We start from the raw sequence: 24,790 nt of genomic DNA, 5'->3' as shown, positions 1-24,790 counted from the left end.
TCCCTGTCACTGTTTTACTAGTGATCTGAAAAAAAAATGTTCTGCGGAGAGGGAGGGAGAGGGAGGGAGAGGGAGGGAGAGGAAAGCATGGATCTGAACCTGACAAGAGAGTCGCAGAGGAAATGTTTTTTATGGAATAGGGGTGGGGAGGGAAATATATCCTTGATGGTGGAGTCTGTTTGTAGATAGCAGAAATAGCAAAAGATGATGCAATATTATCTGGAAGTTGGGGTGGAAGGTGAGGGACCGGAGGCTCTGTCCTTGATGTGGTCGGAGGGGTGGGGTTCAAGGGCAGAGGTGCGGGAAGTAGATGAGATGTGCAGGAGGGCATCAACCACATGGGAAGGGAAATTGCAGTGTTTAATGGAGGCAGCCATCTGGTGTGTTCTATGGTGGAATTGCTCCTCCAGGGAGCAGATGCGTGGAGGCGGAGGAATTGAGTAAGAGATAGCATTTTACAGGAGGCAGGGTGGGAGGTGGTGTAGTCCAGGTACCTGTGGGAGTTGGTGGGTTTGTCGGAGATGTCCGTGTTGAGACGGTCACCATTAGTGGAGATGGAGAGGTCCAGGAAGGGAAGGGAGGTGTCTCAGATAGTCCAGGTGAACTTAAGGTTGGGGTGGAACGTATTAGTGAAGTTGGTGAACTGTTCAACCTCCTCATGGGAGCATGAGGTGGCAGCATTACAGACAGTCATCAATGTAGCGGAAGAAAAGGTGGCAAATGGTGCCGGTCTTGCTGCGGAAAATGGACTATTCCTCATACCTGACGAAGAGACAGGCATAGCTGGGGCCCGTGCAGGTGCCCATGGCTACCCCTTTGGCCTGGATGAAGTGGGAGGATTCAACGGAGAAATTATTGAGGATGAGGACCAATTCAGCCAGACGAATGAGTGTGTCAGTGAAATTGTACAGGTGGGGATGATGGGAGAGGAAGAGGAGGACTTGGAGGCCTTCATCATGGCAGGTAGATGTGTATACGGTCTGGATGCCCACGGTGAATGAAAGGAGTTGGGAGCCAGGGAAAAGAAAGTCAGGGAGGTGGTATCCCAAACGTAGGTGGGCTGTTCCTGGAACATGGGGGATAGGACAGTGTCAAGGCATATGGAGATGAGTGCACTGGAGCAGGAGCAGGCTGAGATGATAGGTCAGCCAGGTTTGTGGATTTTGGGTAGAAGTTAGAACTGGGCGGTGCAGGGATCCCAGACTATGAGGTTGGAGGCTGTGGATGGGAGACCCTTGTGGTGATGAGGTTATGTATGGTCTGGGAGATGATGGTTTGGTGATGGGAGGTGAAATCATGATCAAGAGAGCAGTAGGAGGTGGTGTCCACGAGTTGGCACCTGTCTTCAGCAGTGTAGAGGTCGATGCACCAAACTACCACTGCACCCACCTTGTCCACCGGTTTGATGGGTGAGAGGTTGAAGTGGATGAGGGGGGGTAGACAGCCTGAGGTAGTCAATGTCCCAGCTGCAGTTGGAAATAAAGAAATCAGGGGTGTGTAACAGGCCCTAACAACAGCGAGGGGCAATTTGTTCTGGGCCATCAAAGAAGCAAAAAGTGTGCAAACGCACAGAAAATACGCAGCCACTTTCAAGTCAGCGGTGATATGTAGAGCATGTGGATGAGTATTCAGGCCATCAACAACTACAAAACAGTATTGCCTGTTTGGGCTGGTGATGCCTTTCGGATGAGTTGAACAACTTCTCTGTATGGTTTGAGGCACAAAATGACATGGCAGTAAGGAAGACCATCCTTGCCTCCCAATGACCAGGTGCTGTGTCTTATCATGACTGACATGAAGGAAGCTCTATGCAGAGTCAATCCACGCGAAGCTGCTGGACCAGATAACATCCCTGGCAGAGTGCTCAGAGGATGCTGTGACGTACTGGTGGATATTCTCATGGACATTTTAACATCTCCCTGAGTTGCACTATAGTTACAGCTACCATCAAGCCATGCCAAAGACATCTTCAGTGTCCTGCCTCAACAACTACCGTCCTGTTGCGTTAACACCATCACTATGAAATGTTTCGAGAGACACGTGATAAGGCATATTAAGACCCTGCTGCCCCCTTTATTGGACACCCTGCAATTCGCGTATCATCCCAACCACTCAACAGATGATGCCATCTCCACCATCCTCCATCTGGCCCTCACTCAGATGGACAAGAAAGACACTTATGTCAGATTAGTGTTCATAGACTTTAATTCTGCATTTAACACTATCATTCCTCAGCACCTGATTGGAAAGCTGAGTCTGCTGGATTTGAATACCTCCTCCTGTAACTGGATGTAACGTGGGCAAAATGAAAGAGATTGTTGTTGACTTCAGGAGGCCACGGAGCGGTCACTCTCTGCTGGACATCGACTATTGAAGAATTCCAAAGGTTCACAAAGTAAAATAATTCCTCCTTGCCTTGGACTGAAGAGGCATCTGCCAGAGGAAGCATCCACCCTGCCCAGACCTTTACCCATTCTGTAGATCAGAATGAAAACCTGTCTTTTTTTCAAAACTCTGGTGTTCCCAAGCTGTCTTCATACGATAGTCTTGTTATTCTGGGAATAGCTCTGGTGAGCCATGAAACTATCAAATTATTGTAAAAACCCATCTGGTTCATTAATGTCCTTCAGGAGGAGAAATCTGCCTTCTTTATTAGTCTGCCTAAATGTGACTCCAGACTGTCAGTAACACGATTGACTCTTAACAGCCCTCCAAAATGACCTAGCAGGCCACTTAAAGGATACGCAAATTTTCAGCAACGCACTCCTCCCATAAAGGAACAAATAAAAAAGAAACCATCTCCTTACAGCGGTACAGACTCTAAAGAATTGTGCTACTGATAACATTTCCTTCCAAAGTTCAACAGGACATTCAATGTTACTTGATCTTGAAATATAAAAAGAAATGTGTACAATACATTCTTAACTACCAGCAATCAGCTGCAGAATAACAGAACATGCCCGGCATCCTTTACTTTTTGAGAGGTAGTGCAATACCCCATTTCTCCTATTGCAGTGAAATCTAACTGAAGTATCATGATCTCATTGATCAGCAATGGTACTGAAAATTCTCTGCAACCTGGTTAAAGCTATATTTGTTGAGGAGAAAGTGCTGAATATTGGTCAGACAGGTTACAACAACAATTTCAGAGGCCTAGGGGGATTGGGTAACCTTTTCCTTGCACAGACAAAGATGAAGAAAATCATTTTCTTTCAAAAACAGAATTCCACAACCAAGACCTGCAGCAAAGGTTACATAAACGGATCTCTGGAAAATACAACACGCTTGCTTAAATCACCATGGACTTTTTAAAAAGCTGCAATTCATTCCAACCCCCATACACTTTGCAACAGCTCTTTCAACCTAAAAGAAAAACTGGGCCAGTAATAACTAGGCCAAACAATCCCAGTGTGTATACTGAGGGAAGAAAGTGCATACCACTGTGACAATCATTGTCCGGTTAGCATTGTACCAACCTCAGCAGAAAAAATGTGTTATGCAAGGTCAATCTGTTTATATCAGAATGTTGAGTATTTTTCATTGCTTTTCAAAATACTGACCTATTGTGCTGAGCCAAGTAGATAGGATGTAGATGGTTCATATGCTGTCTCAGATATTTTATTGGCTAACGTGGTGCCACTGTTTAAGAAAGGTGGTCAGGATAAGCCAGGGAACTACAGACCAGTGAGCCTAATGTCAGTGGTGGGCAAGTTGTTAGAGAGAGTGTTGAGGGAAAGGATATACATGTACTTGGAAAGGTAAGGACTGATTAGGGATAGTCAAAATGGCTTTGTGCATTGGAAATCATGTCTCACAAACTGAGTTTTTTGAAGAAGTAATAAAGAGGATTGATGAGAGCTGAGACATAGATGTGATCTATGTGGACATCAGTAAGGCATTCGACATGGTTCCCCATGGGAGACTGGTTAGCAATGTTAGATCTCACGGAACACAGGGAGAACTAGCCATTTGGATACTGAACTGGCTCAAAGGTAGAAGACGAGGGTTGTTTTTCAGACTGGAGGCCTGTGACCAGTAGAGTGCCACAAGGATCAGTGCTGTGTCCACTAATTTTCTTATTTATATAAACAATTTGGATCTGATCATATGAGGTATATTTAGTAAGTTTGCAGATGACACCAAAACTGGAGGTGTAGTGGACAGCAAAGTAGGTTACCTCAGATTACAACTGGATCTTGATCAGATGGGCCAATGGGGTGAGAAATGGCAGAAGAAGTTTAATGTAGATAAATGCGAGGTGCTGCATTTTGGGAAAGCAAATCCTAGCAGGACTTATACACTTAATGGTAAGGTCCTAAGGAGTGTTGCTGAACAAAGAGACCTGGAGTGCAGGTTCATTGCTCCTTGAAAGTGGAGTCGCAGATAGAAAGGATAGTGAAGATGGTGTTTGGTATGCTTTCCTTTATTGGTCAGAGTATTGATACAGGAGTTAGAAGGTCATGTTGCAGTTGTACAGGACATTGGTTAGGCCACTGTTGGAATATTGCATGCAATTCTGGTCTTCTTCCTATCAGAAAGATGTTGTGAAACTTAAAAGGGTTCAGAAAAGATTTACAAGGACGTTGCCAGGGTTGGAGGATTTGAGCTATAGGGGGAGGTTGAACAGGCTGGGGCTGTTTTCCCTGGAGCGTTGTAAGGTCACCCCTCAGCCTCCAGAGGTTTACAAAATTATGAGGGGCATGGATAGGATAAATAGACAAAGTCTTTTCCCTGGGGTGAAACCAATCTGACGCCCATCTAACCTACACTATTCCATTCTCATCCATATGCCCATCTAATGACCACTTAAATGCCCTTAAAGTTGGCCAGTCTACTACTGTTGCAGGCAGTGCGTTCCACGCCCCTATTACCCTCTAAGTAAAGAAACTACCTCTGACATCTGTCCTATATCTATCACCCCTCAATTTAAAGTTATGTCCTCTTGCTTTAGCCATCATCATCGGAGGAAAAATGCTCCCTCTGTCCAACTTATCTAACCCTCTGATTATCTTATGCATTTCAATTAAGTCACCTCTTAACCACCTTCTCTTTAACGAGGAATCTTAGAGATGTGCAGCATCTCTATCTTCGGTCCAACCAGATATCCTAAAGTAATCTAATCCCATTTGCTAGCACTTGGTTCATACCCCTCTAAACCTTTGCTACTCACATTAACATTTAAAAGGCATCTGAATGGGTAATTGTACCAGTCTCAAATGAGACACAGGCCTAGCCACCTTCATCAAAAACCTTCACCTCCACCATGAATTCAGAAGTAGAGATCTTGGCTAATGACTGCACAACGTTTGTGCCATTTGTGACTACTTCTATATTGATGCTGGCTATGTCCATATGCATATGCAACAAGACCTGAAAAACTTGACCATTTAAGTTGCAATGAGCATTTGTGCCACAGAAATACCAGGCAACATCATCTCCAACAACACAATACAACCATCTCCTTTTGACATCCAACAGCATTACTATTATTGAATTTATGCACTAACATCCTAGGCTTTACTATTAATCATATCGTGAAATTCATTGGCCATTAAAGTATGATGGTTACAAGAACAGATCACAGGCTAGGACCTCTGTGGCAAGTATCTAACTGTCCAAAGTCTGACCACCACGGCACATATTGAGAACATGATGGAATACGCTGAACTTGGCTGAATGAGTACAGCTTTAACACCACAAAAAAACTGGATACCATCTAAGATGAAGCAATCCATCCACCATCTTCAACATTCACTGTTCCTGCTAACTGACACAGTGCCAGCATCATATACAAGGTGCACTGCAGCAACCCATGACGCTTCCTTCAACAGCATCTCAAAAACTGCAATCTCAGCCATCTTGAAGGATAAGGGCAGAAAGTACATGAGAATATCATCTGCAAGTCCTCGGCCAAACTATTCTGAGTTGAAAATATATTGCTGTCCCTTCACTGTTACTAAGTCAAAGTCTTGGAATTCCCTCCCTCTCTTGTCCTGATACCACATGGACTGCAGCTGTTCAAAAAGTCAGCTCAACACCAACTTCTCCACAGCAATTGTCAATGGCCAAGAAAATGCTAGCTTACCCAGTAATGTGGCACATCCTGTGAACAAGTTTAAAAAGTGCAGTTCATTAATTTATTGCCCAAAATTATAATCTGCTGCAAAACTGAATTAATGGACAATATTGTGCACCCTGATTGGTTATTTGAAGTATCTGATTGTTAAATTGGGCACAATGCTGTTCAGAACTGTTGTCGTATTATCTAAGAGCCTGTAGTTAAATTTCTCAACACAGGAATGAAATGGACTTGGACAGCCCTCTGCAGGTAATGAAAACTATTTCAGTTTCTAAGAAGCAAGAACAAGCATTTCAGGTTATCATCACTTCTGAACAATATTTCTGTTGCACATTTTGCTAACCACAGGCAGACACTCACGTTGCGTAATTTCTTGAATGATCTGACTTGTCATGTCACAATACCACTAAGCCAGTGAGAAACCGGAAATAGCGTCAACTACTTCCACCTTCTGAGAAATACACTCTCTGAACAACAGTTGAAAATTGAACCTGACGCCATCAGCTGATACTTCTAGTCAGTGCAGTGAATATAACCATCAAAAACACTGCACCATTACAGGATGTGGCTGCTGGTTCTTTAGTCATAGTGGCATATTCAGACATGACTTTTAATTCATGGTTCATTGTCACAAGTTTAAGATGTTCTAATTTATCGTTAAATGCAAGCTGTATTCCATATTAGTTACTGATTTTATCTTAGATTGATTATGGAGAAACCTTTTTAAAAGTTAAAATCTCACTACTTACCATGATATTTGACTTCCCATTATCACATTTTTATTTCACACATACGTGTGAAATGTTAAAACATTAGTCATATAGGCTCCCACGCTTCTTTCAAAAAAATGCTTTTGGTCTTTCCCACAATTTCAGACAGCCAAAACGATAACATGAGGAAATTTATCCGTCGAGTTGCCCTTTAATGCTTTTATAAAACTTATGGTTTAAAGTCAAAAGCTCATATTAAAGATATGGAGTTGATAACTTTGTCCAAAGCAGCAAACTCTTGGGACTGAGTATGCAGGACATACCTGAGCCATTACAAACCACCAGTAACAGCTTCACTTCAGGTTTTAGTTTGTAATGTCCCACCATATTATGTATTATGGCTACTCATCTCTAGAGGCTATTTTATATCAAGACTATTAATTAGTATCACAAACAGAAATTGCTGGAAAATCTCAGCAGGTCTGGCAGTACCTGTGGAGAGAAATCAGGATTGAAGTTGCGGGTCCAGTGACTCATCTTCAGAATTGATGATAGCTAGGAAAAAGTGTTTTTTAAATGCACAATGTGGGGGTGTTGGTGGTGAGGAATACAATTGTTGAGATCGATAGAGTCCAAAATGCTGGAGGGTTCCAAAGCAAAATATAAGGTGCTGTCCCTCCACTAGGAATAGAACTAGAACAAGCAATGTCCCACGCATCCCACACAGAGACAGGCATAACTGGAGCCCATGCAGGTACCCATGGCCACTCTTTTGACCTGAAATAAGTAAGAGGAGTTAAAAGAGAAGTTGCTCAGAGTGAGGGTGAGCTCGGCCAGACAGAGGACATTGGTGATGGTTCAGGCTTTTTTCCCCCAGGAAGAAGCAGAGGGCCCAGAGACCATCCTGATAGAGCATGGATATGTAAAGGGATTGCACGTCCATTTTAAAGAGGAGGCTGGATCCCACAAACCGGAAATTCCGAAACTGATGTAAAACATCAGATGCATCATGGATGTAAGTGGGAAGGGACTGAACGATGGGAGAAGATAAAAGAGGCAAGGTAGGAAGAGATGCGTTCTTTGAGGCAGGAGCAAGTAGAAACAATGGGATTGCCTAGACAGTTCTGTTTGTGGATTTTGACAATGGGATTGCCTAGACAGTCCTGTTTGTGGATTTTGGGAAGGAGGTAGAAGTGAGCTGTGTGGGGTTGGGGGACTACGAGCTTGGAGACAGGTTGGGGAGGTGGGGTGGGGGGAGCAAGGTTTATCACCAGATGAAATAAGGTTAGTGACTGTTGTGGACTCAGTTACCCGATGTTCCGTGGTGGGGTCACAGTCCACAGGGAGCTGGGAACAGGTATCAGAGTTCAACAATTTTAAGGTTTGAGGCACCTTCCCCCAAGTCCTTAGCCCAAGCCCCACACACCTGACCTTGTTATCACATGGTCTGCTATTGGAAACTATCCATTGTTGCCACTAACAGTCCCCATTAGCAGCTATTCATACTCCTGGTCTGGCAGTATTTGTGGAGAGAAAGCAAAGTTAACTTTTTGGATCCAGTGACTATACTTCAGACCCTATTTCATATATACTTTAAAGCAGCACAAACAAATATGACAAACCAGCAATATCAGTCTCGTTTCAGTTTAACCTGACCTTATCAAAATCTATTTATATTTCCCAAATATTTGTTTATATTGAGGGCCATCCTTCTGAATGACACCCACAGCGTTCCAAATGCATCTCACATGGAACCTAATAGCATCTGTGTTACTTGGCCCCATTCGGAGTGCTTTGAAGTGAGAGTGTGAACGAGAGCGAATGAGAGAGATTGAGCAAGCAAGCAAGGGAGAGAGAGCGAGCGAGGGTGTGTGTGTGTATAAGTGTGCTGTTGGTGAGGGATAGATCATATCAGGAGGATTGCTAGTTCACTACGATTGTGATCGGAACCAGGTTGACCTCGTTGACTACGAGGTCATTGACTGGCCCAGATTAACAACCCCAATCAGGAAAGCCCTGGCTGATTAAGATAACCAGTAGATGAGTACTTCCTAAGTTCAGGCGACTGACTGAGCTGGCAGGCCATAGCCAGGAGTACAGTGCACAGGTAAATAAAGGGTGACGTGGTAACAGGACCCGGCTTCTATGCCGTTGTTTCAGTGTGCAATGGTCGAAGGTGCTCCGCAGAAAGGGAAAAAAAAATTAACTGGAAAAAATATTAACTTAAAAGTCAGGTGATGGACTTTGAGCTGGCTGGCCATGGTCAGTGTACTGGTGCGCAAGTAAATAAAGTGTGATGGGATACCAGCCTCTGTACAGTTATTTCAATAGCAACGAGAGAAAACAAGAGGTGTGTGAAGAACATTCATTTCAGATAGTCACCTTGGTGTTAGGGTAAGCATTTTTGGCATCATGCCTTTATTTGGGAAGCTTGACTCATTTGATCCTGCTGTCAAAGACTGGGCCCAGTATATGGAAAGAACATGATTTTTTCCAGGCAAATGACATTGGGGCAGATGAAAAGCAACGAGTAATCCTTCTGACTGCTTGTGGACCCACAGCATTCTCTGTTATAAGGGGCTTAACTTTCCCAGAAGCACCAGACACTAATACCTTCCACGTGTTGATACAGCTGATTAAGGAATATTACGACCCCAAACCTCCTCTAATCCTGAGTGGCTATCAGTTTTATTTGGCTGTTAAAGAATCAGGGGGAATCCATATTGGGATTTTTGACTAGGTTAAGACAACTAGCAGAGGCATGTGATTTTGGGTTAACACTGAATGAGGTGCTGAGACCTGAGAGTTTAATGACACAACCATGCTGAAACCCAACAGGACTTCAAAAAGGCACTACAGGTGGCCTTGTCAATAGAAAATGCAGCAAGTGAAGCATGGGTGCTACAGGGCATCCCAGTTGACTCCCTCACCTGTCCAACTGAGCTTGGGAGACCACTTGAGTGTAGGCAATCACAAGGCCTCAAGCAGGGCATATCCTGAGCAGAGGGACCCTCGGCCACCCCACAGCAGAACTCCACAACAAAGCTGAGCCTCAGCCAAGTGGCTAAACCATTCAAGATCTGGTCGGTATCTGGACTCAAAACAGCAAAGGAGTCCTACAAGGGCTGACTTGAGTAAGGAAATTCACAGGCCGGTACCTGGGAGAGTGCACCCCATGGAAAGTCCCCCTACATGTGCTTTGGAACAATTGAGTTCCTTAGTGTCACCCAAATCAAAACAGATTAATTTTCCTGTTTGGTTAAATGATCAGGCAGTTCTCATGGAGGTCTATACTGGCACAGCTATATCTGCAGTTGCAGAATTTGTCTTTAACAAGATTCACTCGGGACTCCAGCCTTTCTTAGTTTGGCTTGTGCAAAACTAATGTACACTGGTGAACCGTTACAGATTAAGGGTACTCTACTACTTTGGTTCTGGTCTCCTATGAGAAGCAGTTGGTGCAGTTACCGCTGATGGCAATAAAATGCTCGGGCCCAAGTCTATTAGGGTGGAATTGGTTGAAAAAGATGCATCTGGATTGAATCAGCATCTTTCAACTAGAAAATGGCTGTCTCAGTGAAGTCCTAATGAAATATGCAGGAGTTTTTCAGGAAGGGCTTCAGACTATCAAAGGGGCCAAAGCCACTTTACATGTTGACCAGGAAGTGATTCCGAGATTTTGCAAGGCTCACCTAGCGCCATTTGCCTTGCAGGCAAAAGTAGAGGCAGAAATCAGGAGGCTGGAGAGAGAAAGAATCATCAAACCAGTGCAGTTTGCCGAATACGCAGCACTGGTCGTACTGATTGTGAAGCCTGATGGCTCAGCTCACCTCTACAGGGATTTTAAGTAAATGGTAAACAGCTTCTCGCAGCTGAATAAATACCCAATCCCTTGCATAGAGGGCTTGTACACAAAGTTGGCGGGTGGTGCTATCTTTCACAAAACTAGACAAGAGCCACGCCTACCTGCAATTGTTACCGAATGAGGCATCCCAGAAGTATGCTAGAATTAATACACATAACGATTTATATCAATATACAAGACTGCTACTTGGGATATCATTTTTCCAACAGACCAAGGAGAACACTTTACAAGAGCTACCCCAGGTTGCCTTTTATCTGGATGATGTACTAATAACAGGGAAGATCAATAAAGGGCACTTGTAGAACTTGGACATGGTGCTTAAACATTTCTCCCAGGTGAGCGTATGCCTTAGAAGGGAAAAATGTTTGTTCCAGGTGACCTATTTGGGTTACAGAATTGACAAAACCACATTACGCCCACTGGAAGAGTAAGAGAGAGTTATGAAATGAGCCCCAGCTCCCACATCTGAACCACAGCTTAGGTCTTTCCTTGGATTAGTGAATTACAATGCAACATTCATACATAACCTGGCCTCCATCTTGACACCTTTAGATCTGCTAGTGAAGAGTCAGCCTTGGAAATGATCACATAACCAAGTAGCCGCCTCCAAGGAAGTGACCAAGTAGCTATCATTTAAGGTGCTGGCCCACTGCGATTCAAAGAGATAGGTAGTGCTGACATGCGATGCCTCCCCCTACAATATCGAGGTAACATTGGCTCACTGGTGGCCCAATGGAAAGGAATGCCTGATATTGTATGCTTCCTAGACTTTGGCTGATGCCCAAAACAAATATGCCCAGATAGAGAAGGAACATTTAGTGGTCATCTTTAGCGTAAGGAAGTTCCACTAGTACCTTTACAGACCAGTATTTGTCATTTTAACAGATCACAAACCTTGTGAGGGTGACTGAAGGAAGGCAAGGGGGTGCCGCCTGTAGCTTCCAGTAGAATTCAGCGTTGGACCCTCATTCTCTGTGTACAAGTTGAAGTTAGAACACTGTCCAGGAAGCCAAGTGGCTAATGTGAATGCCTTGAGATGCCTCACACTAGCAGATACACCACTGGTGGTGCCTCTCCTGGAAGAGTTCATTTTGGTTTTAAAGATCCTGGACACCGTTCCAGTCACTGCTGACAATATCACAGTTTGGACACAAAATGATCCCGTCCTAGCGATACTAAAACAGCTATTGGTAATTGCAATCCAGATTGACGCCTTTCTGAAACTGGCAAGACCAGATTACTGTAGAGGACAGCACATTACTATAGGTAACAAGGGCAATGATCCCAAGTAAAGGACTCCATGAGGATCATTCAGGAGTTTCCAAGATGAAGATGCAAGCAAGAAGTTATATGTTTGTTGGCTAGGGTTGAATGCTGACATAACAGCATTGGTGGAGCAGTGCCCAGAGTGCCAACAAAGGCAAACATTGCCACCAGCAGCACCCCCATATTCGTGGGAATGGCCAGGAAAACCCTGGACTCGGTTGCATGTCAACTATGCTGTTCCTTTCATGGGCTTAATGTTCCCGGTCATTGTGAACACCTGTTCAAAGTGTTTGGACATGCATAAAGATCATTCCGCAAACTCAGGGATTGCAAATGAGAAGCTGTGAGCATCATTTGTGATACATGAAACTACACGGACAATGGGATGTCATTTACCACTAGAGAATTTTGAATCATTCCGAAATTCAAATGGCATTCGGCACACAAGGACAGTCCCATAACATCCATCATCTAATGGTCTAGCAGAAAGAGCGGTCCAAACATTGAAGGCAGGCTTAAAGAAGCAACCTACAGCGTCAATTGATAACAAACTGTCCCGGTTCCTGTTCGACTACAGGACCATCCAAATTCCAACAACATGGATAGCTCCATCACAACTGCTGATGGGGAGAAGATTCTGAACCAGGTTGGGAGGGGGTGTGCAGAGGAGGAAAGTGGGTGAAACTGCAGCAGGAACACCAATGCCAGCCACGTGCTAGCGAGAGAGACCACGTAATTCGGGAAACAAAGTTTGGTGCTGGAAATGCCCCGTCTGGGTAGAAGGCAAGGTTAACGGGAGGTCAGGTCCCGTCACTTAAAGTTCAGGTAGGTGGATCACCTGAAAGCTATTACCTCGCAAACGGATCGAGAACAAAACATACCTGCGCATCCCCCCCACCCCAAATAACCAGAAGGCCTGTCAGAAACTGTAGATGCTGCCCTTCCATCAAGTATCAAGCAAACTTCAACGTCCAAGATTGATGTAGTCTTGATACCATTACCAGCCGAAGAGGAGGAGGAAACTCTCCCGAGATGTTCTGGATGCAAGAGGCAGGCTGTGGTCTGGTACACACTGCCCTGATCAAGAGTTTGAATCAGACAAACCAGACTTGGGGCAAAAACATTACAGGAAAAGCTACAAGCCAAAAACTAGGCCTCCATTGTCAGCCTTGGGGAGGGTTGTAGTGTTGGCTATGAGGTTATTGATTGAGATTGTTAACCTGGGCCAAAGCCCTGGTTGACTAACATAATCAGAGATCAGAATCTCCTCAGTTCAGGTGACTGACACCGAGCTGGCTGGCCATGGACAGTGTACTGTGGACAAGAGAATAAAGGGTGACATAATGAGATACCAGCCTCTGTGCAGTTGTTTCAACTACCCACCCATTCACACCTGAGCTCACCCGCACAATACAGTTATGGCAGGCAGCAAAATCAACAACTCATCCAGCATATTTAAATAAGTGCCTGATCCCAAGATTTTGGTGGCAAGCATTATGTTTGGCAGGTTCAGGTGACAATAGCCTTCATTTTTAAAAGATATAATAGCGATTAAAATCGTTGAAAGGAAGTTGCTATCACATTATTTAAGATCCAACCTCACCACGCTCTTGACTTGTAAAAACAAAACAGCCTAAAGCCAGCAGTCTTACCTGGATTGGAGATTCAATGGATTCCCTTCCTGGGTCTGCATGTTCTGGCAGTGACCTCTGGGGCTGCTGGCTAATATGACTGGCAGGCAGCTCCCAGAGTAGCACTCACTCCCAGTGAGGGACTGAACTCTCAGTTAGACAAGCTCATTTAGTCCATCTTCTCAGCATTGTGTGGTGAGCTTCTAACTGGCAAGGTTTTTTTTGGGGGGGCTTCTGCCCTAATAGGTGAACATATCTAAAGGAGGTAGTAGATGTTTCACAGGCACATTGGTAAGGATAGCTGTACACATTCCCACTGTATGGCTCATCAGTGTGTTAAGCAGAACCTTTGTTAGAATCTTACCATCTATCAGAGGAAGATTCTGCTGTTGTCATCACACACCGATTTTTGACATGACCCTTTGTGAGAATAATTGTGGTATCTTTAATCTCAAGTTTTCACATTTGATTTATTTTATGTAGATTTCCTACATTTAGTAAAGACATATTGGATGTAACTCTGTTGCTTCATTGCCATTTTCATTTTGCCGGTTTCTGCAATCATTAATCCTCACGACCTAAAATGGGGTTACACTGAAACACAGCTTAGAAGCACTCGACCAATGCTCACTGATGTATAAACTAAAATAAAACATGACTTTCCTTTATAAATCAATATATGTTTTCAATGTGTCTGTTCATGAACACAGATAGACTACTATATAGGCGTATCAACGACCTTTACAAAGAAGTATAAGTGAGAACTTAAGGGGTCCTAATGTTGAAGGGAACAAAGTTGTTAATTGGGCCTGCAATATAATGCTGTGTGTAAATGTTTCCAGGATTTTAAAGCAACAACAGAAAGTCAGTTCTCTGCTTTTCCTTCAAGTTGGGAGAAGAGGTTCTAGTTTTTGTTAGGTTTCCACTTTATTATCAGGAAAAATGAAACAGTATTTTGTGTCTTAAAGCTTCGTCCCGAGGCACACTAAGGATGTTACCTAGTACAGTGATGAAACGTCTGAAAACGAGCCTTCCAGTTCAGAGAGCAAACCTACATCCAGAACCTCAATCAGTGAGACAAATTTTCTCAAAACTCGTTGTTTTAAAGAATAATTTAGTTCTGCAATTACAACGTCATGAAATACAGATAAGTATTAGGGAACAATAATCCTACTTTTCTTGACAGACAACATTGCCTTTCCAATTAAAGTGGCTCCCTAATATATTTTTCTTGATCTGAACATCATATTACACAAAGGAACAAATAAAACACACAGACAGATGTGTTTTTGATCTACTTAGATCACTGTCACAAATGGCTAACGTGGCAGGATAATAACTAATCTGCTCTATCAGCAGTTCATTTTTAGCAATAAGCAGTCACTATACTCTAAAGTCATACAGTGAACATTATCATAGTATGGCATCTATAGCATTATATGCTTAATTATCCACTGGAAAAGGAGAAAACTTTAGTTCAGATAAATTTATTCAGAGTGAAATATTGCATGCGTATGTCTCAGTTCAACTCACTAAGTCTCTCTTTCAAATGTCCTCCACCTATATGTATTTAGCTTAACTCATACAATTAACAAACAGTAGAAATGTGCGGTTCAGGACAGACTGAATGTCATATCCTAATCAAAAGTACACAAGTAGAAGGTGAGTCATACCCAAGTATGAAAGGCAGACAAATCACAAAGGCTGATGACTGAATTACAAACGACTTCTATTAGTAAAGCACAAATGTGGAATCTCTCTTTAAGCTTTTCTACTCTCAGAAGAACAATGTTGGTTTCTACAATCCCTCTATGTAACTGAAGTTACTGTAGTAAATCTCTCAGCGATTTACCAAGGGTTAACCTAACTTAGAACATAGAACAGCACAGCACAGTATAGGTCTTTCGGCCCTTGATGTCTTATCCTACTCTAAGGTCAAACTAATCTACATACCCTTCATTTTACTATCATCCATGTGCTTATCCAAGAGTTGCTTTAAATGTCCCGAATGTCTCTGACTCTACTACCACTGCTGGCAGTGAATTTCATGCACCCACCATTCTCTGTGTAAAAAAACTATCTCTGACATTTTTCCCCAATCATTCCTCCAAATCACCTTAAAATTATGCCCCCTTCTGATAGCCATTTCTGCCCTAGGAAAAAGTCTCTGGCTATTCACTCTATCTATACCTATCATCTTGTACATCTCTATCAAGTCATCTCTCATTTTGCATTTCAATGAGAAAAGCCCTAGCTCCCTCAACATTTCTTCATAAGACATGCCCTCTAGTCCAGGCAGCATGCTGGTAAATCTTCTCTGCACCCTCTCTAAAGCTTCCACATCTTTCTCATAATGAGGCAACCAGAACTAAACAATATTCCAAAGGTTTAACCAGTGGACTTTATGGAGCTTGCAGCTCTTAAACTCAATCCCTCTGCTAATGAAAAGCAACACACCATACACCTTAACAACCCTATCAACTTGGTTGGCAACTTTGAAGGATCTATGGACGTTGACCCCAAGATCCCTCGGTTCTTCCACACTGCTCAATAATCCTGCTTTTAACACTGTAGTCTGTATTCAAATTCAACCTTTAAAATGAATCACTTCACACTTTTCCAGGCTGAACTCCATTTGTCACTTCTCAGCCCAGCTCTGCATCCTGTTGATGTCCCGTTGCAACCTACAACAGCCCTCCACACTATCCACAACTCCACTAACCTTAATGACATAAGCAAACTTACTAACCCACCCTTCCACTTCCTCATCCAAGTCATTTACAAAAACCACAAAGAGCAGAGCTCCCAGAACAGATTCCTGCAGAACACCACTAGCTACTGAGCTCCAGGCTGAATACTTCCCATCTACTACCATCCTCTGTCTTCTATGGGCTAGCCAATTCTATATTCAGACAGCCATATTTCCCTGTGTCCCATGCCTCCCTACTTTCTGAATGAGCCTACCATTGGGAAACTTATCTAACACCTCGCTAAAAATCTATATACACAACTTCTTTGCTTTTATACTCTGTGGTTCTATCTATAAAGCAAAGAATTTCATGTTTCTCTCTCTTAGCCTTGCGTTCTCCACCCAACTAATAGCAATGGCGCATACAGCGAAGGTAACAAAGATTACTGCCTAGTACAGGAACACACGCTGCTGGCTATACAGTGAAATTACAACTACTGGGTAGACAGAGTCTGTCAAAGCCAGTTCAGAACTGGCAGATTACCGAGGGGCGAAGTGATGGGTGCATCAGGTGATGAATTGGGAAAAAAAAACTTAAGGTGAAATTCCATGATCTAGAAGTCGGAATTGCAAATTTCTTATCCCAGTGCTTTTTAGCAAATTTTATATGTACACAGTTATTGTTATTTTAATTCAACAGGCTTCAATTTGCTGATAAATGATTTTAAAAAGCCCATTCGTGGGAAATGAGGGTACGATAATCCAAAACTAGAGGGCATAGTTTTAAAGTGAGGGAGGAAAGATTTAACAGGGATCGGAGACGATAATCCAAAACTAGAGGGCATAGTTTTAAAGTGAGGGAGGAAAGATTTAACAGGGATCGGAGAGGCAGCTTTTCACGTAGAGGGGTGGTGCATGTCTGGAATGAGCTGCCAGAAGTGGTGGTGTAGGCAGGAACAATACAACATTTAAAGGGCATCTGGATGGGTATATGAATAGGAAGGGTTTAGAGGGACATGGGCCAAATGCTGGCAAATGGAATTAGAATAATTTAACTTATATGGTAACTATGGACGAGTTGGACTGAAGGGCCTGTTTCTGTGCTATACATCTCTATGACTCTACGTCTAGCACACTACATTCACTATCAATTCATTAATTGAAGAACAGTTACCTTCCGGCTGGAGTAATGTGCATGTTTTTGTAGTTTGGTGTTCAAAGCATCCAAAAACATCTTATCAGTGACCTTCCCAACGTTTACACAGGCGTCATCCAGAATTGAAATGATACCCTTGTGTTGCTGCTCCACTAAATCCACAATGATCTGATTGTTAAAGTAATCGATCTGCAGAGAGATCAAACAGTCATTTGCTTTTAGACACCCACTATTTGGTCAATTACATTTACAATCCTTTCGGCAAAAATCAAAATGACCAAAATTAACACAGAATACATTTAATTTATAACATGAAGAAAGGTGGAGTAACTGCTCATATTTATTATGCAAAGTACTTACCTTCCTGGAATCTCAAAAGAAAGATTCAACACTTTTAACAACCGAATTATAATTTATTGCTGCTTTAACAGTAGAGAAAAGGAAGGGGAAGGGTTGGAATTAGAGTTTTAAGCTACTTGCATCAAATGGACTGCATAAAGGAGAGAGAACTAGCCAATAATTATAACATCATGAAAAAAAAACTTATTTTCTCCCTAGGTTATTTTTGGGACCTTGAGGAAATTCCTCCTGTAATTCCCACAGAGACTGTAGTTTAGACAGTACTTATAGATTGTAAGACATTTTGGAACTTCTTGACATCTTGCAAGGCATATTATGAATGCAAGTCTTTCTCTTTTACCCTGTCAAAACATGTTCCATTCAAGTATACACTTGAGCTCATCATATTCTCAATGATATGGAGGTGCTGGTGTTGGACTGGGGTGGACAAAGTTAAAAATCACAGTGATTAGCTACCTGATGAAGGAGCAGCTCTCCGAAAGCTTGTACTTCCAAATAAATCTGTTGGACTATAACCTGGTGTTGTGTGGTTTTTAACTATATTTTAACCAATGCCGACCTTACAGAAAAACAAAACTGTATTGCTTCCTTTTTATTAATATACTTTTATTACTCATCCTAATCTCACAAGGCATCTCCAACGATGTGTGATTTGTCTTAACAATATTTCTCGCATATTCCATTGGCACATAAAATAGAAAACACATAATATATTGAAAAGGAGCTTATCAGTTATTCAAGTAGGCTGTTATATAGGGCAGAAAATGTGTTGCTGGAAAAGTGCAGCAGGTCAGGCAGCATCCAAGAAGCAGGAGAATCAACATTTCGGGCATGAGCCCTTCTTCAGGAATGAGGAAAGTGTGCCAAGCAGGCCAAGATAAAAGGTAGGGAAGGACTTGGGGGAGGGGCGTTGGAAATGCGATAGGTGGAAGGAGGTTAAGGTGAGGGTGATAGGCCGGAGTGGGGGTGGGAACGGAGAGGTCAGGAAGAAGATTGCAGGTTAGGAAGGTGGTGCTGAGTTCGAGGGTTGGGACTGAGACAAGGGGGGTGGGGGCGCGAAATGAGGAAACTGGAGAAATCTGAGTTCATCCCTTGTGGTTGGAGCGTTCCTAGGCGGAAGATGAGGCGCTCTTCCTCCGGCCGTCATGTTACTATGGTCTGGCAATGGAGGAGTCCAAGGACCTGCATGTCCTTGGTGGGGAGGAAAGGGAGTTGAAGTGTTGAGCTACAGGTCCTCACTTTCTCCTGTTATATAGGGCACTTGTTTAACATTTGTCTGCTCAAATGAATGAAAACATTGTTTCTGCACTGGGACTATTAGCTGTCAGCTTTTGACAGAAATCTGATGACCTTGCACTGTTACTTAGCTCTGAGACAAGAGTTCAAATTGAGCTGCAGGGTCACACTGAGTGAGAGCTGATGAAGCTCACTTCACTGGGAACTGCTACATCCAAAATCTGATTAATTTAGTCTTAAATCACTTCCGTTGGCAAGGGGAGTCTGGAAAAGAAAATTACAGTTGTGGATTGCCCAAGTGCAATGCATGCATGCAAAGCATTTAAATGAAAGTTACGCTGATGAGGCAGACAGTGCTTGTCTGAGTGCATCATTACAATACTCTTGACAGAGCTTTGGCATGTAGAAATGACTCTCAGAAAAAGACAAGCATTAAGTCATGAAAAGGAACATCCCATTGCTTCAGCAATTCATTACAAACTGACATGCACACCCAAATAAAATTGCTTGGTGCCTTACATGTCTCCAGGGAATACCTTCACGCTGGTACTCTTCCTGTTCCTGCTTCAGGACAAGCTGGATAAAGAGCTGCTGCAGTTTCTCATTGCAGTAGTTAATACAAAACTGTTCCAAACTGAAAATATACAAAAACACACAGTTACCATCATTAATGTTCAGACTTGCCTATTGTGTGTTGCTTTCATCAGCTAAATTTTCCCCAGGTAATTTAGAAGAAACCTCAAGAGGAAGCCGTGTAAGTTCTTCAGTTGTAATTGATTGTTACCCACTCAATTAAATCAATGCAGTTCCGATCACGGAGATTCAGGTTGTATCTCTGTGTGTGTTCATCATGGGTTTTGTCCATTTTTCACACAACAGCCTGGATATTATTGGCTGTTATGTAAGAACAAGCTGTCAGAAATAAATCTTTAGAAAATTCATTCATGGGACTTTAGTGACACGGGCAATGAACCCATTTATTGCCCATTTGTAATTTCCCTTGAGCTACCTTTACTGATATCAGAGTTGCTCTCCAAGCTATTTTAGAGAGCAGCTATAAAGATAATAAAAAAAGGATGTTGTTGTTCAGTCCTTCAAGCTTGCTCTGCCAATCAATGAGACCATTGCTGATTTTCTAAATCAATACCATTTTCCGACATTTCCCTGTATCCTGAAATAACAGCAGAGAGGCCAGTGTCCTGTCAGCAAGTCACCCTTTATTTATTAGTGCACAGTACACTGGCTGTGGCAAGCCAGCTAGGAGTCGGTCCTCAACTAAGGAGATTCTAATCTCCTGGTTACATTAGTCAGCCGAGGCTTTCCTGATTGGCCCAAGTTAATAACCCCAAATCAAACACTTTGTTGCTAATAAGGTCAACCTGATCCCAATCACTGCATCCCTGCTCCCAATAAGTCTGGGGATGTCGGCCTGGTCTTTTGCTTGCAGCTTCTCTTGCAACACTTTCATCTCAGGTCTGGTTCCTCTGACTCGGACCCGGACACAGGAAATGTATGCTGACCGTGGCCTGTCTCTTGTGTCTGTAATTTCTCAGAAAAGTCTCCTCTTCCAGCAGCAATGGAGACTCTGAAGCCTCTGCGACATAGCTGGAGGGGCAGCACCTGCAGTTTCTGACGGGGCTTCTAATTGTTCTGAGGGGCCAGGTATGCTTTGCTTCTGCCCAGTTTGCAAGGTGACAGCTTTCGGGTGATCCACATGTTTATTCAGGACTGTATCAGCTACCTGAACGTTGTAAGTCACGGGACTTGACCTCGCATCAACCTTGCTTCGTACCCACACTGGGCCTTTTCAATGTTTCTGAAACCATACTTTATCCCCCGAATTAAATTTTCTCTCTCGCTTGGCGGAGGCATGTTGCTAGCATTGGAATTCTTGCTGCCATAAGCCCAGGTCTGGAAATATCAGGTTTAACCTGGTGTGAGAGGTTTCTCCCCATCAGCAACTCTGCCAGAGCTATCCCTATTGTTGTGTGAGGGGTGGTCCTATAATCAAACAAGAACTGGGACAGTTTAATGTCAATCAACGCTGCAGGCTGCTTTTTTTATGCTTGGACTGCTCTTTCCACTAGACTCTTTGACAACGGATGGTATTGAGCTGTCTTTACGTGCTAAATATCATTTGACTTTAGGAAATATTCAAAATCCCTGCTGGTAAATGAAATCACATTGTCCGTGACCAATACTTCCAGGAGTCAGTGTATCGCGAACAATGCTTACAGCTTCTCAGTCATCATCCCAGAGTTTTCCGTACAAACTTTATATACATCCTAACACTATGAACAGGCGTCCACAATGACCAGGAACATTGACTCATGAAAGGAACAGCATAGTCGACATGAAACCAATCTGAGGGTGCTGCTGGTGGCAATGTTTGCCCTTGTTGGCATTCTGGACACTGCTTCACCAATGCAGTTATGTCAGCATCCAACCCTAGCCAACAAACATAACTTCTTGCTAGCATCTTCATCTTGGAAACATCTGGTTGACCCTGGAGGAGTTCAGCCAGTATCTGGCAGTGACCTTCACTCAGGGCTATCATCCTTGCATCCCACAGTAACATCCTGTCCTCTACAGTGGATCTTGTCTCACTGGGTCCAGTGTATTACTCCTGGTTGCAATGGCCCTTCTGTTTTTCCCATTATCATCAGCTGTTTCAATTTTGCTAGGGCAGGATCTTTTTGGGTCCATAGTCGAATACTGTCAGCAGTGACTGGAAGAGTATTTCAGAAAGTTTAAAACCAAAATGGACTCTTCCTGGGGAGGCACATTTAGTGCATTTTCTGCCAGTGAGAGGCAGCTCAAGGCATCTGTATTGGCTACTAACTTCTACTTGTACCCACTGAGCATAAAGTGTTCAACGCTGAATTCTACCAGTAGCTATGGGCCGCACCGCCTTGCCTTCCTTCAGTAGCCCTAGCAGGGGTTGTGATCTGTTACTACTAAAATTCCTGTCCGTAAAGGTACTGGTGGAACTTCCACACACCAAAGATGATCGCCAAGTGTTCCTTCTCTATCTGTGCATACTTATATTCGGCATCAGCCAAAGTTCGGGAAGCATCCGTTCTCAGGAGTTTCTGTCCATTGGACCACCAGTGAGCCAATATTATCCCAGTACTGTATGGGGAAGCATCGCATGTCAGCACTATCTCTCGCTTTGGACAGGAGTGAGCCAATACCTTAGATGATAGCAGCTTTTCCACTTCCCTACTTCTTGGCAATGTGACCATTTCCAAGGCTGACCCTTTTTCAACAGCAGGTCTAAACGTGCCAAGATGGAGGCCAGGTTATGTATGAATGTTGCATAATAATTCACTAATCCAAGGAAAGACCCAAGTTCTAGTACAGGTGTGGGAGCTTGGGCTCCTTTGACCACCCTCACTTTCTCTAACAGGCACAACCTGGTTTTGTCGCCTATGTAACCCAAATAGGTCATTTGGAACATACATTTTTCCCTTCTAAGACATATGTCCGCCTGGGAGAAACATTTAACCACCACTTCCAAGATCTCCATGTGCTCTTTATTTGTCTTCCCAGTTATAAGCGTGTCATCCAGATAAATGGCAACCTGAGGTAGCCCTTGAAAAGTGTTCTGTGCTCTGCTGGAAAAAAGCACAGGCTGATGATACCCCAAATGGTTGTCTTGTATTTTGATATAAACCCTTATGGATACTAATTGTATTGAACAACCAGTCACAATTGCAGGTAGGTAAGGCTTACATCCTGCTCCGTAAAGGACAGCATCCCCCCCAACTTTGCATACAAGTGCTCTCTGCAAGAATCAGTTTACCATTTTGCTTAAAATCCCACAATGGCAAACTGACCAGTCAGGCTTCACGATCAGTACAACTAGTTTGATGATTTCTCCAGCCTCCTTATTTCTGCCGCTACTTTTGCCTGCAAAGCTAATGGCACCAGGCAGGCCTTGCGAAATCTCAGAATTGCCTCCTCGTCAACATGTAAAGTGGCTTTGTCTCCTTTGAGAGCCCCGAGTCCTTCTCGAAAAACATCTGGGAAACTTATTGAAGACAGACTCTGCAACCACAGATACAGTTGCACTGGTATCAACCTCCATGGGTGACCATTTAACCAAACATTAATTTTAATCTGGCTCTAATTTGGACGTCAATAAACTACTTAACTGTTCCAACCCACATGTAGGGGAACGTTCCAGGACGTGCATTCTCCTGGGTACTGGCCAATGGGTTTTCTTACTGAAATCAAGCCTTGTAAGACTCCTTTCCTGTCTCAAGTCCCCATACTGGTAGCATTTAAAATGGCTTGCTACCAGATACTGAAGAACTGTTTACCCCTTTGGCCGAGGCTAGACTTTGTTGTGGAGTGGCAAAGGGATCCCCCTGCTCAGGGCATGCCCTGTGAGGCGCTCTGCAATTTCTGACACTCAAGTTGTGTACTCCAAGCTCAGTTGGTCAGGTGAGGGAGTCACTTCCATTGGGATGCCCTGTAGTTCCCTTGCTCCGCTTGCCACATTTTCTAATGACAATGGCAGCTCCAGTACCTGTTTGAAGTCCTGTTGATCTTCAGCTGGTAGGTGCTTCTACATGGTTACATCATTCATCCCGCATACCAAACATTGTCCCAGCTTCTCATTCAGGGCTAACCCAGAATCACATGCCTCTGCCAGTCATCACAACCTCATCAAAAATCCCAATACGGATTTCCCCCCAGTTCTCTAACAGTTGAATAAAGCCTATAGTACCTCAGGAGGTTTGGGGTCATAATATTCCTTTACCAGCTCCATCAACTCTTCGAAGTTTTAGTGTCTCGTGCCCCTGGGGAAGTTAAGCCCCTTATAACTGAGAATGCTGTGGGTCCGCAAGCAGTCAAAAGGATTATTCGTTGGTTTTCCTCTGTCCCAATGTCATTTTCCTGGAAAAAATATCACATTGTTTCCACCTACTGGGCGCAGTCTTCAACAGCAGTGTCAAAGCTTCTCAAATAGAAGCATGATGCCAAAAATGCTTACCCCAACACCAAGATGACAGTTGCAAGTGAATGTTCTTCGGGCACGTTCTGTTTTCTCCTGTCGCCACTGAAATATCCTGTCACCAAGACACTCTATTTACTAGTGCACAGTACCCTGACTGATCAGTCCTCAACTGGGGAGATTCCAATCTCCTGGTTATATCAGCAAAGGTTTTCCTGATTGACCCAGGTTATTAACCCCAATCAAGAACCTTATGGTTAAATAAGGTCAACCTGGTTCCAATCACTACAACCCCTTGGCGTTTTTAATACACAGAAATCTATCAACCTCAGTCTTAAACATATTCAAAGACTGAACCAACACACTTCTCTGGAGTGGAGAATTCCAAAGATCTTGACACTCAGCAAAGAAATTCCTTCTGACCTCAATCCTAAATGGCCTTCTAGCCAGAATAACTGCTATTGAATAGTCAAAGACAGTAAATTTCCATTTCAAAACAACTCAAAGGGGTTTTTATAGCAGTTTAGCAGTTACACGGTCACCACTACTGATAACAGCATTTTAATTCCAGATGTATTTATTTACTTAAGTTTAGTTTCCCATCTGTATGGTAAGATATAAACTTAATCTTAGCTTTGTAGGTACATACCTGTATAAATACTGGGAGCAGGAGTAGGCCATTTGATCCTTGAAACCTGTTCCACCATTTAATAAGATCTGGCTGATCTGTTTGTGGTTTGATTTCCACATTCCCATCTATCTCAGATAACCTTTGTTTGCCTTCCCTAACAAGAACCTATCCACCTCCACCTTAAATACATTCAATGACCCTGCC

At 43.2% G+C, this 24,790-nt stretch overlaps 1 protein-coding gene across 1 annotated transcript in view; it reads right to left on the bottom strand.

The window, feature by feature from the left end:
- Positions 1 to 24,790, bottom strand: part of myo1d (myosin 1D) — a 525,665-nt gene that overhangs the window by 375,753 nt on the left and 125,122 nt on the right. Inside the window, exons 10-11 of the mRNA XM_043675298.1 lie at positions 19,512 to 19,626; positions 17,415 to 17,585 (exon numbers count right to left, since the gene is read on the bottom strand). Of these exons, the coding sequence (XP_043531233.1) occupies positions 17,415 to 17,585; positions 19,512 to 19,626 (286 nt within the window). The remainder of the gene's footprint in view (positions 1 to 17,414; positions 17,586 to 19,511; positions 19,627 to 24,790) is intronic.

The sequence above is a fragment of the Chiloscyllium plagiosum genome, chromosome 33, assembly GCF_004010195.1.
Source record: "Chiloscyllium plagiosum isolate BGI_BamShark_2017 chromosome 33, ASM401019v2, whole genome shotgun sequence".
NCBI classification, from domain to species: Eukaryota; Metazoa; Chordata; class Chondrichthyes; order Orectolobiformes; family Hemiscylliidae; genus Chiloscyllium; species Chiloscyllium plagiosum.
The sequence above is the reverse complement of the archived record's forward strand: the minus strand, read 5'-3'. Positions and strand labels throughout refer to the sequence as shown.